The sequence below is a fragment of the Pleurodeles waltl genome, chromosome 4_2, assembly GCF_031143425.1.
Source record: "Pleurodeles waltl isolate 20211129_DDA chromosome 4_2, aPleWal1.hap1.20221129, whole genome shotgun sequence".
NCBI classification, from domain to species: Eukaryota; Metazoa; Chordata; class Amphibia; order Caudata; family Salamandridae; genus Pleurodeles; species Pleurodeles waltl.
Genome location: NC_090443.1, coordinates 510,848,655 through 510,867,572, shown reverse-complemented (window position 1 = coordinate 510,867,572; position 18,918 = coordinate 510,848,655). Strand labels below are relative to the sequence as shown.

The 18,918-nt window shown below is 46.8% G+C and overlaps 1 protein-coding gene across 3 annotated transcripts in view; it reads right to left on the bottom strand.

The window, feature by feature from the left end:
- Positions 1-18,918, bottom strand: part of TPR (translocated promoter region, nuclear basket protein) — a 920,136-nt gene that overhangs the window by 851,614 nt on the left and 49,604 nt on the right. For all 3 annotated transcript variants that reach the window (XM_069232002.1, XM_069232003.1, XM_069232004.1), the window contains exons 8-9: positions 14,096-14,176; positions 13,533-13,620 (exon numbers count right to left, since the gene is read on the bottom strand). In XM_069232002.1, coding sequence (XP_069088103.1) covers positions 13,533-13,620; positions 14,096-14,176 — 169 coding nt within the window. The remainder of the gene's footprint in view (positions 1-13,532; positions 13,621-14,095; positions 14,177-18,918) is intronic.

Sequence of the window (18,918 nt, the reverse complement as noted above, 5' to 3'; positions counted from 1 at the left end):
GACCAGGCCTCGGTGAAGAACGGAAGGGCCGCCGGAGCACTCTTGATGTCGGTGCCAATACACTACCACTAACCCGGTACCGAACGATAACAATACCGTTGAATTTTCGATAATTTAGCTAACTTTCCAGATTCGAAATACGGAGCGAATGTAGGAGGCTGGACTGGCTTGTAGTGAGTACCAAGGGGTACTTGCACCTTGCACCAGGCCCAGTTATCCCTTATTAGTGTATAGGGTGTCTAGCAGCTTAGGCTGATAGATAATGGTAGCTTAGCAGAGCAGCTTAGGCTGAACTAGGAGACGTGTGAAGCTACTACAGTACCACTTAGTGTCATATGCACAATATCATAAGAAAACACAATACACAGTTATACTAAAAATAAAGGTACTTTATTTTTATGACAATATGCCAAAGTATCTTAGAGTGTACCCTCAGTGAGAGGATAGGAAATATACACAAGATATATATACACAATAGCAAAAATATGCAGTATAGTCTTAGAAAACAGTGCAAACAATGTATAGTTACAATAGGATGCAATGGGGAAACATAGGGATAGGGGCAACACAAACCATATACTCCAGAAGTGGAATGCGAACCCCGAATGGACCCCAAACCTATGTGACCTTGTAGAGGGTCGCTGGGACTATTAGAAAATAGTGAGAGTTAGAAAAATAACCCTCCCCAAGACCCTGAAAAGTGAGTGCAAAGTGCACTAAAGTTCCCCTAAGGACAAAATAGTCGTGTTAGAGGGAAAATGCAAAGAAAACACAAAATCAGCAATGCAACAACGATGGATTCCTGACTGAGGGTACCTGTGGAACAAGGGGACCAAGTCCAAAAGTCACAAGCAGCTCGGAGATGGGCAGATGCCCAAGAAATGCCAGCAGTTGGTGCAAAGAAGCTCTTACTAGGCTGAAGAACTGTGAATACTGCAGGAACGACAAGGGCTAGAGACTTCCCCTTTGGAGGATGGATCCCCCACGCCTTGGAGAGTCGTGCAGAAGTGTTTTCCCGCCGAATGGACGCCAACAAGCCTTGCTACACGCAAATCGTGCGTTTGGCGTTTTTGGACGCTGCTGGGGCCCAGGAGGGACCAGGAGGTCGCAAATTGGACCTGCAGAGAGGGGACGTCGAGCAAGACAAAGAGCCCTCACTGAAGCAGGTAGCACCCGGAGAAGTGCCAGAAACAGGCACTACGAGGATGCGTGAAACGGTGCTCGCCGAAGTTGCACAAAGGAGTCCCACGTCGCCAGAGACCAACTTAGAAAGTCGTGCAATGCAGGTTAGAGTGCCATGGACCCAGGCTTGGCTGTGCACGAAGGATTTCCGCCGGAAGTGCACAGGGGCCGGAGTAGCTTGCAAAGTCGCGGTTCCCAGCAATGCAGCCCAGTGAGGTGAGGCAAGGACTTACCTCCACCAAACTTGGGCTGAAGAGTCACTGGACTGTGGGGGTCACTTGGACGGTGTCGCTGGATTCGAGGGACCTCGCTCGTCGTGCTGAGAGGAGACCCAAGGGACCGGTAATGCAGCTTTTTGGTGCCTGCGGTTGCAGGGGGAAGATTCCGTCGACCCACGGGAGATTTCTTCGGAGCTTCTGGTGCAGGGAGGAGGCAGGCTACCCCCACAGCATGCACAAGCAGGAAAACAGTCGAGAAGGCGGCAGGATCAGCGTTACAGAGTTGCAGTAGTCGTCTTTGCTACTATGTTGCAGGTTTGCAGGCTTCCAGCGCGGTCAGCGGTCGTTTCCTTATCAGAAGGTGAAGAGAGAGATGCAGAGGAACTCGGCTGAGCTCATGCATTCGTTATCTAAAGTTTCCCCAGAGACAGAGACCCTAAATAGCCAGAAAAGAGGGTTTGGCTACTTAGGAGAGAGGAAAGGCTACTAACACCTGAAGGAGCCTATCACAAGGAGTCTCTGACGTCACCTGGTGGCACTGGCCACTCAGAGCAGTCCAGTGTGCCAGCAGCACCTCTGTTTCCAAGATGGCAGAGGTCTGGAGCACACTGGAGGAGCTCTGGACACCTCCCAGGGGAGGTGCAGGTCAGGGGAGTGGTCACTCCCCTTTCCTTTGTCCAGTTTCGCGCCAGAGCAGGGGCTAAGGGGTCCCTGAACCGGTGTAGACTGGCTTATGCAGAATTGGGCACATCTGTGCCCAACAAAGCATTTCCAGAGGCTGGGGGAGGCTACTCCTCCCCTGCCTTCACACCATTTTCCAAAGGGAGAGGGTGTCACACCCTCTCTCAGAGGAAGTTCTTTGTTCTGCCATCCTGGGCCAGGCCTGGCTGGACCCCAGGAGGGCAGCTGCCTGTCTGAGGGGTTGGCAGCAGCAGCAGCTGCAGTGAAACCCCAGGAAGGGCAGTCTGGCAGTACCAGGGTCTGTGCTACAGACCACTGGGATCATGGAATTGTGCCAACAATGCCAGGATGGCATAGAGGGGGCAATTCCATGATCATAGACATGTTACATGGCCATATTCGGAGTTACCATGGTGAAGCTACATATAGGTAGTGACCTATATGTAGTGCACGCGTGTAATGGTGTCCCCGCACTCACAAAGTTCAGTGAATTGGCTCTGAACAATGTGGGGGCACCTTGGCTAGTGCCAGGGTGCCCTCACACTAAGTAACTTTGCACCTAACCTTTACCAGGTAAAGGTTAGACATATAGGTGACTTATAAGTTACTTAAGTGCAGTGTAAAATGGCTGTGAAATAACGTGGACGTTATTTCACTCAGGCTGCAGTGGCAGACCTGTGTAAGAATTGTCAGAGCTCCCTATGGGTGGCAAAAGAAATGCTGCAGCCCATAGGGATCTCCTGGAACCCCAATACCCTGGGACCTCAGTACCATATACTAGGGAATTATAAGGGTGTTCCAGTAAGCCAATGTAAATTGGTAAAATTGGTCACTAGCCTGTTAGTGACAATTTGAAAGTAATGAGAGAGCATAACCACTGAGGTTCTGGTTAGCAGAGCCTCAGTGAGACAGTTAGGCACCACACAGGGAACATATACATGCACACCTATGAGCACTGGGGCCCTGTGTGACAGGGTCCCAGTGACACATACATATAGGCCACAAACCTATGAGCACTGGGGTCCTGACCAGCAGGATCCCAGTGACACATAACAAACATACTGAAACCATAGTGTTTTCACTATGAGCACTGAGGCCTGGCTATCAGGATCCCAGTGAGACAGTGAAAACAGTGACAAACACCCTGACATACACTCACAAACAGGCCAAAAGTGGGGGTAACAAGGCTAGAAAGAGGCTACCTTCTCACAGCGAAGAGGAACACATCCGAACCAGATGGCGGAAAGAAAACAATCTAAGATTGAGTCGACGCCTATGCGCAACGGAGCCGAAAGGAAGGAGTCACTCGGTCTCGTGACTCGAAAAGACTTCTTCGAAGAAAAACAACTTGTAACACTCCGAGCCCAACACTAGATGGCAGGATAATGCACGGCATGTGTATCTGCAGCTACACATGCCACCGAACATACACCTGCACACACATACATAGGCTTCCGGGGAGGGCACATGTGAATCTGCAGCACTACATGTATTGTATAGTATTGGCTTATTTATAAAGTGCATTCCGGCAAGATGCATCAAAGCGCTAATCTGAACGAGAACACAGGGAAAAGCAAAGGCTACCGACCGAGAGCACCTATTGCGAGAACAGCCAAGTTTTCAGGCGTTTCCTCAAGGTGAAGTGAGTGGCTGTTTGTCGGAGCGCAAAAGGCAGGGTATTCCAAAGCCTTGCAGCTTTCACCGTAAAAGCACGGTCTCCCCACCTAGCCTTATTGCATCGAGGAACCGCGATCGTATATTTGGAAGATCTCAAGTTTCTAGTCGGTTGGTAATATTGCAAGGTAGACTTCAAATAATCACAGCCCGCTGACTGTAAGGCTCTATGAGTCAAGCAGAGAGTTTTGAAAATAATTCTCTTAATAGGTAACCAATGGAGAGATTTCAGACTGCTACTAGCCGATGCAGACTGGGGAAGATTCAGAATAAGGCGCTGCTGTATTCTGGATGGACTGGAGTTTATCAAGAGAAGTTTTATTAACATTTAACAAAAGGGCATTACAATAGTCAAGTCTTGAGGTGACTAGTGCCAGCACAACCGGCAACCTTAAGTCTTCCTCGAGAAGATGCAGAATTTTCCTAAGAGTTTTTAAGATCCAGAAACAGACTTTAACCATATGATTGATCTGTAACTTGAAGGAAAGGGAAGTATTGTAGGAGGCTGGACAGGCTTGTAGTGAGTACCAAGGGGTACTTGCACCTTGCACCAGGCCCAGTTATCCCTTATTAGTGTATAGGGTGTCTAGCAGCTTAGGCTGATAGATAATGGTAGCTTAGCAGAGCAGAGCAGCTTAGGCTGAACTAGGAGACGTGTGAAGCTACTACAGTACCACTTAGTGTCATATGCACAATATCATAAGAAAACACAATACACAGTTATACTAAAAATAAAGGTACTTTATTTTTATGACAATATGCCAAAGTATCTTAGAGTGTACCCTCAGTTAGAGGATAGGAAATATACACAAGATATATATACACAATAGCAAAAATATGCAGTATAGTCTTAGAAAACAGTGCAAACAATGTATAGTTACAATAGGATGCAATGGGGAAACATAGGGATAGGGGCAACACAAACCATATACTCCAGAAGTGGAATGCGAACCCCGAATGGACCCCAAACCTATGTGACCTTGTAGAGGGTCGCTGGGACTATTAGAAAATAGTGAGAGTTAGAAAAATAACCCTCCCCAAGACCCTGCAAAGTGAGTGCAAAGTGCACTAAAGTTCCCCTAAGGACAAAGTAGTCGTGTTAGAGGAATAATGCAGGAAAGACACAAACCAGCAATGCAACAACTGTGGATTTCCAATCTAGGGTACCTGTGGAACAAGGGGACCAAGTCCAAAAGTCACAAGCAAGTCGGAGATGGGCAGATGCCCAGGAAATGCCAGCTGCGGGTGCAAAGAAGCTTCTACTGGACAGAAGAAGCTGAGGTTTCTGCAGGAACGAAAAGGGCTAGAGACTTCCCCTTTGGTGGACGGATCCCTCTCGCCTTGGAGAGTCGTGCAGAAGTGTTTTCCCGCCGAAAGAACGCCAACAAGCCTTGCTAGCTGCAAATCGTGCGTTTGGCGTTTTTGGACGCTGCTGGGGCCCAGGAGGGACCAGGAGGTCGCAAATTGGACCTGAAGAGAGGGGACGTCGAGCAAGACAAAGAGCCCTCACTGAAGCAGGTAGCACCCGGAGAAGTGCCAGAAACAGGCACTACGAGGATGCGTGAAACAGTGCTCGCCGAAGTTGCACAAAGGAGTCCCACGTCGCCGGAGACCAACTTAGAAAGTCGTGCAATGCAGGTTAGAGTGCCGTGGACCCAGGCTTGGCTGTGCACAAAGGATTTCCGCCGAAAGTGCACAGGGGCCGGAGTAGCTGCAAAGTCGCGGTTCCCAGCAATGCAGCCCAGCGAGGTGAGGCAAGGACTTACCTCCACCAAACTTGGGCTGAAGAGTCACTGGACTGTGGGGGTCACTTGGACAGAGTCGCTGGATTCGAGGGACCTCGCTCGTCGTGCTGAGAGGAGACCCAAGGGACCGGTAATGCAGCTTTTTGGTGCCTGCGGTTGCAGGGGGGGAAGATTCCGTCGACCCACGGGAGATTTCTTCGGAGCTTCTGGTGCAGAGAGGAGGCAGGCTACCCCCACAGCATGCACAAGCAGGAAAACAGTCGAGAAGGCGGCAGGATCAGCGTTACAGAGTTGCAGTAGTCGTCTTTGCTACTATGTTGCAGGTTTGCAGGCTTCCAGCGCGGTCAGCAGTCGATTCCTTATCAGAAGGTGAAGAGAGAGATGCAGAGGAACTCGGCTGAGCTCATGCATTCGTTATCTACAGTTTCCCCAGAGACCCTAAATAGCCAGAAAAGAGGGTTTGGCTACTTAGGAGAGAGGATAGGCTACTAACACCTGAAGGAGCCTATCAGCAGGAGTCTCTGACGTCACCTGGTGGCACTGGCCACTCAGAGCAGTCCAGTGTGTCAGCAGCACCTCTGTTTCCAAGATGGCAGAGGTCTGGAGCACACTGGAGGAGCTCTGGACACCTCCCAGGGGAGGTGCAGGTCATGGGAGTGGTCACTCCCCTTTCCTTTGTCCAGTTTCGTGCCAGAGCAGGGGCTAAGGGGTCCCTGAACCGGTGTAGACTGGCTTATGCAGAATTGGGCACATCTGTGCCCAAGAAAGCATTTCCAGAGGCTGGGGGAGGCTACTCCTCCCCTGCCTTCACACCATTTTCCAAAGGGAGAGGGTGTCACACCCTCTCTCAGAGGAAGTTCTTTGTTCTGACATCCTGGGCCAGGCCTGGCTGGACCCCAGGAGGGCAGATGCCTGTCTGAGGGGTTGGCAGCAGCAGCTGCAGTGAAACCCGAGGAAGGGCAGTTTGGCAGTACCAGGGTCTGTGCTACAGACCACTGGGATCATGGGATTGTGCCAACTATGCCAGGATGGCATAGAGGGGGCAATTCCATGATCATAGACATGTTACATGGCCATATTCGGAGTTACCATTGTGAAGCTACATATAGGTAGTGACCTATATGTAGTGCACGCGTGTAATGGTGTCCCCGCACTCACAAAGTTCAGGGAATTGGCTCTGAACAATGTGGGGGCACCTTGGCTAGTGCCAGGGTGCCCTCACACTAAGTAACTTTGCACCTAACCTTTACCAGGTAAAGGTTAGACATATAGGTGACTTATAAGTTACTTAAGTGCAGTGTAAAATGGCTGTGAAATAACGTGGACGTTATTTCACTCAGGCTGCAGTGGCAGGCCTGTGTAAGGATTGTCAGAGCTCCCTATGGGTGGCAAAAGAAATGCTGCAGCCCATAGGGATCTCCTGGAACCCCAATACCCTGGGACCTCAGTACCATATACTAGGGAATTATAAGGGTGTTCCAGTAAGCCAATGTGAATTGGTAAAATTGGTCACTAGCCTGTTAGTGACAATTTAAAAGTAATGAGAGAGCATAACCACTGAGGTTCTGGTTAGCAGAGCCTCAGTGAGACAGTTAGGCACCACACAGGGAACACATACATGCACACCTATGAGCACTGGGGCCCTGTGTGACAGGGTCCCAGTGACACATACATATAGGCCACAACCTTATGAGCACTGGGGTCCTGACTAGCAGGGTCCCAGTGACACATAACAAACATACTGAAAACATAGTGTTTTCACTATGAGCACTGGGGCCTAGCCATCAGGATCCCAGTGAGACAGTGAAAACAGTGACAAACATCCTGACATACACTCACAAACAGGCCAAAAGTGGGGGTACCAAGGCTAGAAAGAGGCTACTTTCTCACAAGTATCAAATATAATACCTCGATTTTTTGCAGAGGGACAAGGAAGTGGACAGGCCCCACAGGCCGTGGGCCACCAGCTGTTCCAAGGATTGTTATTACGGCCAACACACATAATCACAGTCTTATCCCCGTTAAGTTTAAGACAATTTCTGGCCATTCAATTATTAATTGCTGTCATGCAGAGTTGAAATTTCTCCTTTGAATCCTCCGAGTTGTGGGAGATAGGAACAATCACCTGCGTGTCATCTGCATAAGAAACAATCTGGAAGCCAAAGGAGCGTACCAGGTTCGTCAGTGGCGCCATGTATAAATTGAAAAGAGTAGGACTGAGAGATGACCCGTGTGGCACTCTGCACGGGAGTTGAAAGGGAGAGGCACGATGCTCACCACAGGCCACTGTGATCGTTCTATCCGCAAGAAAAGAGCTAAGTAACTTCCAAGCCTTACCCCTCACTCCAGCCTGGGATAAGCGAAGCAGAATGGTAGGAGAGACAGTATCAAATGCGGCCGACAGATCTAGAAGAACTAGAAAAGTGCCTTGTCCCAAGTCGCCTCTTCTGCGAATTATGTTGGATGTAGAAATTAGAGCAGTTTCCGTGCTTTGTGCACTGCGGAAACCATGTTGGGAGGGGTCCAGCCTACAGTTTCCTTGAAGAAACTTAGCAAGCTCCTGATTAAGATGTTTTTCTAACATTTTAGCAATACAAGGCAATAAAGAGATAGGGCGAAGATTAGTAAGATCAGATGCATCTTTGCCGTTTTTTTTTAATAAGCAGATTAACCGTAGACTGTTTCCAATTAACAGGGAAGCTGCCTTCCACAAGGATTTCGGCAAACACCGGCTCCAGAGCAGAGGCGACCAGAGAAGGGGCTAACTTTAAGATGCGGGGCGGACAAAGATCAGTAGGTGAACCGGATTTCACCGCCAATAGTAAATCAATGATTCTATTTGCAGGGAGGGGGAGGAAGCATTGTAGAGAATTGCCTGACTCAACGTATGAAAGGGGCACTTCACCCTCTAAATCAGGGGAGTGGGGGGGGTGGGGGATCTAAAATCTGTCAGCAAATTTACAATTTTATTATTTTAAAAAATCGGCCACCATTTGGCAGTGCTGAGGTGAGAAATCCTGAGCTCGTGGGAGGGGACGTCAGAGTTCGTACTGTTTTGAACAATTCTTTAGGGGAGTTAATAGCCCCTCTAATAGCTTTGGAATAATAGTGTGTTTTTGCTGACCTAATAGCCAGTTTGTACTTCCCAAGAGCCTTCCTAAGTTTACCTCTTTCCATTTGGGTTTTATTTAATAACCTTTTCCATGTACACTGGGTAAGTGACATTTCTGGTTCGATGGCATGTGCAGCTGCCGATACACATGCTTTGCATAGACTAAAAAGCAGTCCCCTCCTAAAATAAGCAGTGGCTAGCATGTAGGAGTTGGAGTAGTTTGAAATAGTGTTTTAAGCACTGCTTGACCAACATTTGCTTGTTGGTGAGATAGCACATCCACACAGTAGTGTTTAGTAAATGTGTGTGGTGTAGCCCATGCGGCTGCTTTGCCTATGTCTGCCACTGGTATAAGTCCCAAGAATGCCATTGAAGCTCCTTTCTTTCTAATAGAATGTGCTTTAGGAGTTACTAATAGTTGCCTTTTAGCTTTAAGATAGCAAGTTTGAATACACTTTACTATCCATCTGGCTAATCCTGGTTTAGAAATGGGATTACCTTTGAGGCTGTTGAAAAGCCACAAAAGGTTGTTTAGATTTTCTAAAATCTTTTGTTCTTTCTATATAATACATAACTGCTCTTTTGAGATCAAGAGTGTGGAGAGCTTTTTCAGCAGCTGAATCTGGCTGTGGAAAGTAGACTGGGAATTCCACTGACTGATGCGAAATGGTGAGACCACTTTGGGTAGAAATTTTGCATTTGTCTTAAGTACTCTTGTGTTTGTGAATTTGGAAGAATGGTTCTTCTAAAGTGAATGTTTGAATTTCACTTACTCTCCTTATGGAAGTAATTGCTACCGGGAAAGCAAATTTCCATGAGAGAAATTGAAGTGCACAAGAATGCATGGATTCAAATGGTGGACCCATAAGCTTTGTGAGCACAATGTTAAGATACCAGGCTGGAGCTGGTGGGGCTCTAGGTGGAATGCCTCTTTTAAGGCCTTCCATAAAAACGTTTAGGACAGGAATTCTAAACAGGTATACTGTCTGTTTTGGAGGTAGGCTGTTAAATTAATTTTAATAGATGAATATGCAAGATTTGTTTTTTGTAAGTAAAGCAGATAGCATGCAATATCCTGTACGGAGGAGTTTCCATTTAGCCATGTAGCACTGCCTGGTTGTAGGTTTAAGTGCTTCCTTTGGAATGTCCATACATTCTGATGGGAGCTATAAATATCCAAACTGACCTCAGGAGCTAAATCGCCAGGTTGATCATACTGGGATTGAGATGCCGGATTTGACCTCCGTTTTGAGTCAACAAGTCTGGTCTGTTTGGGAGCTTGTGATGCGGTACTACAGATAGATCCAATAGAGTTGAGTACCAGTGTTGACGTGCCCATGTCGGAGCTATAAGTATCATAGTGAGGGAAGTGTGACGGATCTTGTTAAACAGAAACAGAATTAGTGGGAGAGGGGGAAAGCGTAAGCAAGTACCCCTGACCAATTGATTCATACAGCATTGCCTTTGGATTGAGGGTGTGGGTACCTGGGTGTGAAGTTTGGGCATTTTGCATTTTCGCTTGTTGCAAAGAGGTCTAGGTTTGGTGTTCCACACATGTGAAAGTACTGTTGAATTACTTGTGGGTGAAACTCCCATTTGTGTATTTGTTGCTGCGTCCTGCTTAAGAGGTCTGCTAGTTGGTTGTGTATCCGTGGGATATACTCTGCTAATAGTTGAATGAGATTGTGTATTGCCCACCTCCAAATTGTCTGTGCTAGAAGGGACAATTGAGAGGAGTGTCTCTAACCCCTAATCTCCTCACCCTCCCCCCCCCCCAGTATCTGCAGATAATACATTGTCATGTTGTCTGTCCTTATGAACATCGTCTTGTGTGTGATCTCGGTCTGGAATGCTTTGAGTGCTAAGAACACTGCCAGAAATTACAAGTGGTTTATGTGGTAAGTCTGCTGAATTGAGTCCCATTCTCCCTGTATTGTAAGATTGTTGAGATGGGCTCCCCAACCTGTAATTGATGCATTTGTGGCGATTATGGTCTGTGGCACAGGGTCCTGAAATGGCCGCCCTTTTGATAAGCTGGTTTGATTCCACCATTGCAGAGAGTTGCAAGTTTGGCGGTCCAGTAACAATAGATCGTGAAGTTGACCCTGTGCCCGAGACCATTGTTGTGGAAGACACTGTTGCAAGGGTCTTATATTTAGACATGCATTGGGCACTATTGATATGCAGGATGCCATAATTACCAACAGTTTCATGATAAACCTTACTGTGTAAGTTTGATTGTATTGTAGCTGAGATATCAGAATGGGGAACGCTTGAATCCTTTGTCAGCATTAGCCTACCCAAATCCACAGTGTTCAGAATTGCTCACAGATATGGTTGTATCTGCGCCGGCTGAAGGTGAGACTTCTGGTAATTGATTGAGAACCAGAGACTGTGTAGGGTATCGATTGTGTACTGTGTGTTGATAGGTTTGAATGGTGCAGGCTTTTATGAGCCAGTCGTCCAAATAGGGAAAGACCTGTATATACTGTCTTCTCAGGTATGCTGCAACCACTGCTAGGCATTTGGTAAATACCCTTGGTGCTGTTACTACAGAGGGTAGCATTTTGAATTAGTAGAGCTTGCCTTGCATCACAAACCTCAAGTATTTGCAGTGTGCTGGATGGATGGGAATATGGAAATAAGTATCTTTTAGATCTAATGCGGTCATGTAGTCTTGTTTTTGTAACAAAGGGATGACGTCCTGAAGAGTGACCATGGGGAAATGATTTGAGAAAATATACTGATTGAGAGGTCTGAGATCAAGGGTTGGTTTGAGAGTGCCATCTTTCTTTGGTTTGAAGAAGTATACAGAATATACTCCTGTTCCTTGTTGATTAATGGGTACTACCTCTATTGCACCTTTGAGTAGAAAAGATTCCACCTCTCGTTTCAGCACAACGTGTTCCGTAGAAAGCATGTGTGAACGAGGGGGAATGTTTGGTGGGGTGGAGATGAATTCTAGGCAATAACTATTGTGGATAATTGACAGTACCCACTGATGTGATGTAATTTGTTGCCAATGACTGGAAATGTTGCAGTCTTCCTCCCACAGGAGATGTGTGCTGTGAGGGGGATGCAGAGAAAATCACTGCTTTGATGAAGTTGAGGCAACTCTTGTGGCAGTTGATTTCCCTCTACCTCTGACATTACGTCTTTGATAGTAACCCCTGAAAGATCCCCTAGAATAATGCTGTTGTCCCTGTTTTTGTTGGAACATAGGGGCCTCTGATGTTTGGAGTTTAAAACCCCTTCTGAATTGGGGCTTACGAAAAGTGCCCAGAAAAGGTGTTGTGTGAAGGGCACCGATAGCCTTTGCTGTGTCAGAGTCCTTTTTAAATTTTTCCAATGGTGGGATCCACCTCAGGTTCAAATAGTTGTTTACTGAATGGCACAGTAAAGACCACTTGCTGTATCTCAGGTTTGAATCCAGAGTACTGCAACAATGCATGCCTTCTGATCATAACACTAGTATTTATTCCCCTAGGTGCGGTGTCTGCTGCGTCTAATTTGCAACTTTATCAGGAGGAGGAGCATCCCTGTGGACTTACTATTTCCCTTTTCCAAGATGCACTGATCACGATGGAATCAGGTGGCAATTGAAATATAAAAATTGGATCTGATGGTACAGCTTTATATTGCTTATCCACCCTAGATGTTAATACCCTAGCCTTTACCAGCTCTTTGAAAACGTTATCAGCTTATTTTAACATGCCTGGTAGCATCGGCAAACATTGGTACTGCTTATGTGTAGAGGACAGTGCGTTTAATAGGAAATCATCCTCTATGGGATCAGAGAGCAGCTGTGGTATGTGGCTGCTCTAGCAATGACCTGATTATAGGCTGTGGTGTCCTCAGGTGGAGATGGCCTTGCGGCATACAGTTCAGGGTCATTAGATAGAATTTGGTCAGAATCGTACATTTCCAATGGGTCCATATTATAAGAATTGTCACCCATATAATCCCCATGTGAGGAGACAGATTGTGCAGAAAACTGTGTGGGTGAAGGTGGTGGAAGTGGAGTGTCAGGTGGTGGAGAAGTATGAAGGAAAGGTGAATGTGGTGGAGAAGGCTGATGCACTGTCTTTGGCTTCTCCTTGGCTTAAAATATTTTCGCTGGTGAAGGGCCTTTGTTCCAAACTTTCTTGGAATGACAGTTTCATCTTGGTCATAGGAGGAGGAGAGGCAATAATTTTTCCTGTATCCTTTTGGATTTGTATTTTCCTCGGTTTATGGTCCATGACCTCAAGAATGGGCCGGTCTGTTGACTCCACTGACGATGGAACATTTTTACTTCCAACAAATGTATGCTAAGAAAGCTTGGTGATAGACTGCTTTAAACAGGCTGAAAATGTGGTCTCTGAAGCGGATGGAAGTTTTTTCAGCTCTGAAGAGAAGCTTGGATGTTTAGACTCAGAGGTGGTACGTAGCGGTTTTGGTTCCAATGTGGAAGCTTTCATCTTACGACTCAATCCCAAAACAGTTGTGGCAGTCTGAATGCATTTAGGCCTTTTTCGACACCGAACCCGAGGGCCGGTCGTCAAGATGTAATTTTCAGGTCTGACCATGGCCGGCAAGCAGTGGTTTACCCAAGGTCTTCCGTGCTGACTTTTTAAACTGTTTTTGGTGATGGGAAGGGACTGGCATACTCACGTACTGCACCGGCATACCATCACCCTACCTCAGCATACCATCCACCCACCAGGACACAAAGCATATGTTCCTACACCCCACTTTAACGAACACTGTCCAGATGCTTACAGAGGACCATTCTTTGGGGGGGTGTGGGGGGGGGGGCGGGGAGGAGGAGGAGGAGTGGGGTCAAGCTCTAGGGCATGCGGGCATCTTTGAAAGTCTACATTCCAAATCTAAAATCAAAAGCCAGGCCATGTCTAGATTGAGGAACATTAGGTTTCTTACCTTCTCCGCTTTCCTTCAGAAGTCTTTGAAGCTCTTCCATTGCTCCAGTCAGCTCCAAGCTTTTGGCTTCAGCGTCCTCAGCAGCACTCTAAGAACAGGCCAGAAAAGGGGGTTGAATAAGTTGGTATTACATGTGTACAGACGTTGAATGGTCGAAATAGTACTGCAACACCAGCAGTGCTGCAAACTCAAATGATTGATACAGTTCCCTCAAGCTCAAAAATATAAACGCTTAACAGCTCAGAAAGCTGGTTATACCAAAGTCCTCTGAAGTGCATATCACCACAAAAGCCCACAATTATTTTGCAAACACCATCTCAGGAACAAAAGATGCCATGGAACCCAGCTAAATGCTTGGTCGATTCAGATTCTGGCCTCTTGGCAGTGTAAAAAAATAAAACAGGTTTTAAGTACCTCATTCTCTTAATTTCTGGAAGGGACACCGATGACCAACAGCAGAGTCCACTCCGGTGCTACAGTGCACAATGTTGAACTGCTGAGGCACTCCGTTTACTGAACTTTTATATATAAACCTACTTCAACAGCCTTGAACTACCACTTACCTTATACAAATTGGACAGCTTGATGTTTGCATTGAGTTCATTGTGAAATCTCTCTTCCATGCCGGCCTGTTGTTCTTTAGTCTGTTAAGGTAAAAAGAACAAAACAATCATCACGCTCCACATGGCACCTTCCAATGTCACCCTGAATAGTGCTGGACTAACAGTTAACACTGCACTTCTGTTTTTTAAGTAGTCTCTCTCAAGCTGGAGAATCCCTGGTAATACAAGCATGAACTCCTAGTCCTCTCTGCATGTGCAGACCGCTCACAGATAGGACACTATACAATGTACACTAGTATCAAGGACAGAAAAAAGAAGAGGAATGGAAGGAAGACAAACAAAGGGATACAAAACCGGCATTGTGACATGATTATTTACTGCATGGTGCAGGTATGTACCCTTGTCCCGAGGGTATATAACACACACGCCTGTCCCTGACAATCCAATATCCAGGACGTGTCCCTGACAATCCAATATCCAGGACGTGTCCTGTTGGAGGGGTGCAACACATTCTTACAGTGGACAAAGGACAAATTGTAATTGTAATCGTATTTATATAGCGCTTACTACCCCTGACGAGGCGTCGAAGCGCTTTTCGATGAGTAGCACGCTACTCCGGTACCCAACAAGAATTAGTGATGGATTAGTATAATTTAATAAGGAGTACAGTTTTAGTATTATTTTGAGTTAATTTGAGTTAATTTGAGTTGCAGATATGAGAGTTTGTTAGTTAGATTGACTGGAGTAATGGAGGGGTGGAGGAGGAAAGAAATCCAGAAGTGTTAATTGGGAGTTTATCCTTCATTTACTCAATCCAAAGGCTTGAGATGAATAATAGGGGAGCGGAGGGGAAAGAGGATGTGGATGGGTTAGGGAGAGCATAGAAGTGGGGTGAGAAGAATGCAGGAGAATTTAGTAGGGTTGTGTGGGAGGTCACAGAGGTAGAGTGAGGTTTGGTGAGTTAGATGTGGAGGTGGAGGGGAAGAGCTTAGGCAGAGATATTTAGGAGATGAAAGTGGTCGAAGGGATTTGGGATGAGTCCGAGTGAGAATGGAGGATAGTTTGATAGAGACATGATATAAGAGTGATGGGTAGATAAGTGTGATAAAAAGAGAGCAGAAATTCATAGATATCAGGAGCCATGCAATGATCCACAAACATGCCAGGCACAGAAACAACATATACACATGCATACACATATATATATTTATACACACACACACACACACACATAAAACACACATATGCACATACAATACATCATTAGAATCATGGGTAAAAAATACTTAGTCAGACAGGTTTAAAAGAGTGTGTGTATTTTATTGTTATTGGTTTAGTTTCTGTAAAATGAGCATCGTGGCCTACCCAACCGGAGTATTTTCTACGAGTATGTCAGTAAGCGTTACCTAGCATGTTTTATACGCCCCGTTTATATTGTACAGTAAGAGTACGTGATGGGCCACGGGGTAAAAAACGTCTCCAGCAAACCTTGTGTGCAATTGGCAATGTGATTGTTACTAGTGCGTCTTTGTGGATATGTCCTCGTGCTTCTGAGCATCAACAACGCACCATCGGAATCGGCAGTAAACGCAGTGGGGTCGTTTGGAAAACTGTCCATCATCGTGGTAAAAAGGCGGGGAATTCCTTTACCTACTTCGAGGGTGGGCGGGGCGTGGCTCAGCGGGCGGAGCTTACAGGTGCTTTATAAAGGGAGAAACCTTCTACTGTGTCTCCAGCAGAGGAAGATAGAACCTGCGCGTCACAGTCAGATACAGATTACGCTCTAGTACATCATCAGTTCACCTCCAGGATGGATTCTAGATCTTTTTCTGCTATGGGATCTCTGAACGCACAGCCTTGCTTTATCTTTGCCAAGCCCAAGAGTTAGGGTGGCTTGTCCTTTCCAGAAGCTGAGCTTCAACTGCGGCACCTGCTACGATTATATTTGTAAGTGCTTCTTTTGAGGTTTAGTTTGTGTAAAATTGAGCATCGTGGCCTACCCAACCGGAGTATTTTCTACGAGTATGTCAGTAAGCGTAACCTAGCATGTTTTATGCGCCCCGTTTATATTGTACACTAAGGGTACGTGATGGGCCACGGGGAAAAACGTCTCCAGCAACCTTGTGTTCCTTTGGCAATATGATTGTTACTAGTGCGTCTTTGTGGAGATGTCCTCGTGCTTCTGAGCATCAACAACGCACCACCGGAATCGGCGGTAAACGCATTGGGGTTGTTTTGGAAAGCTGTCCATCATCCTGGTAAAAAGGCGGGAGTTCCTTTACCTACTTCGAGGGTGGACGGGGCGTGGCTCAGCGGGCGGAGCTTACAGGTGCTTTATAAAGGGAGAACCTACTACAAAAACGATTTTGTGTTTATATTGTACACTAGGGGTACGTGATGGGCCACGGGGTAAACGTCTCCAGCAACCTTGTGTGCCTTTGGGAATGTTATTGTTACTAGTGCGTCTTTGTGGAGATGTCCTCGTGCTTCTGCGCATCAACAACGCACCACTTGAATCGGCAGTAAAACGCAGTGGGGTCATTTTGGAAAAGCTGTCCATCATCCTGGTAAAAAGGTAAAAGGCGGGAATTCCTTTACCTACTTCGAGGGTGGACGGGGCGTGGCTCAGCGGGCGGAGCTTACAGGTGCTTTATAAAGGGAGAACCTTCAACTCTGTTTCTCCAGGAGAGGAAGATGGAAACCGTGTGTCACAGTCAGATACAGATTACGCTCCAGTACATCATCAGTTCACCTCCAGGAAGGATTCTAGATTGTTTTCTCCTTTGGAATCTCTGAGCGCACAGCCTTGCTTTATCTTTGCCAAGCCCAGGAGTTAGGGTGGCTTGTCCTTTCCAGAAGCTGAGCTTCAACTGGGGCACCTGCTACGTTTATATTTGTAAGTGCTTCCTGTTGAGGTTTAGTGTCTGTAAAATGAGCATCGTGGCCTACCCAACCGGATTATTTTTTACGAGTAATTCAGTAAGCGTTACCTAGCATGTTTTATATGCCCCGTTTATGTTGTACACTGAGGCTACGTGATGGACCAAGGGAGAAAGTCTCTAGCAACCTTGTGTGCCTTTGGCAATGTGATTGTTACTAGTGAGTCTTTGTGGATATGTCCTCGTGCTCCTGCGCATCAACAACGCACCACCGGAATCGTCGGTAAAACGCAATGGGGTCGTTTTGGAAAAGCTGTCCATCATCCTGGTAAAAGGCGGGAATTCTTTTACCTACTACGAAATGTCAATGTCCTATGCTTGGCACATTAGGTGGTGGTAGCATGTCATGTTTTGTTTTCAAGTCTAGTTGACCAGACCTTTTAATCTATAAGGGTGAGGCCCACCAACCTCTCCCACATACAGTTCTGCTGTTAAGTGAAACCCAGAACCTTGTGTGTGTATGTTAAGTGTGTATGTCAAGGGGTTCCCTTACTAGTGGACAGGGGCTTACTCTAGCACTACAAAGCTGCTCTATTAGTTGGTAGTTGGGTGAGCAGCCTTATGCTTATCAGAGAAGAGTGTCAGACACCTGCAAATACTACACAGTCAATAAATGAGACACAGCTCATTAAGGAGATCCACACCAATTTACAAACATATTAAGTATCGTATAGGCACCAGAGACAATATGATGAGGTAAGTACATTTTGGAAGAGAAATAATTTCAGTTTCAAAAGTCTACAGTGCATTTTTCAGAGGCAACAATGTAATGCTATGGAGGAAAAAACTAATACTGCATACAGGTATAGTACAGCAACTTACAATCTCCTGGGCTTAAGTTAAGTATGGGGTGAGGGCTAAAGCAGCATCAACTCTTTACCTCGGGTGGCACTGGGTCATCCGGGTGCAAAGGTGCTGGTCAGCATTGAGTTGGCAATGTTATCTTATGGGGAAAAACATGTCGTGCTGTCCGGCACTTCACAGCGACGCACTGGGCCAATCTCTGGACTGAAGTGTGGGCAAGATCCAAGGCCACACCAACTGGGCATTTGTTTTGGGGGGGGGGGGGGGGGGGGAGGGTGGTCTGGGTGTAGAGGTGCAATACAGCATCAGGTGCCCAATATTAGTCAATGGCAATCGGTCTGGTTAAAAACCGGCTGCAAGTTTTGACTGGGGCGCCAGCCTGGCTGAACCAGCAAGTGGGCTCAGCTCTCAGGATACTTGGACACCTTAGGCCCTCTTCCCCATGGGCCAGGTGAGACTGGCACAGAGTGGTCTTGAGGTGTCAGATTTTTGTCACACAGAGCGCTCTAAGTCGAGGGGCCCTATGCGGCAGAGTTTGGTCCACTGTGGGCAAGTGCAAAGTAGGCTTTGTCTCTTGGGGGCCAGGGACCACTCTGGCACAGTTGGACAAATTCAGTTTGGGCTAGGTGGCAATGGTGCTTTTCGGAGGTCCAGAGTCCTCTCAGGTCTCTTGGGGTGCCTGCAGCATGCAGCTCTGCTGCTGCGCTGGAGTTCCTGGGTCATTGCTAAAGGCAGGCAGTCCTGCCAGGCTTTTGGAAGCACAACAGCTTGCAGGAAGAGACTACTTTGGCACAAGAACAGCAGACAGGCCGGCAGGACTGGTGCCAAGTCAGTTGCTTCTTCCTCAGTCTCTGCTTTCGCAGCTCTTGAGCCACCTTCTCCACAGGTCAGCAGGAATCCAATTTCCTGGTGGCATGGAAGTCTCTAAATACTGAATTTAGGGGAGCGTACGGCAGTAGCCAATGGGCTACTTACCCCAGAGGCCACTACACTCCTATAGGACCAATTCCTGTGGGAAGTGGGCATAACATTGTCCCAGAGTTCCTAATTTTCCCAACACCAACATGGCAGACTTCTAAA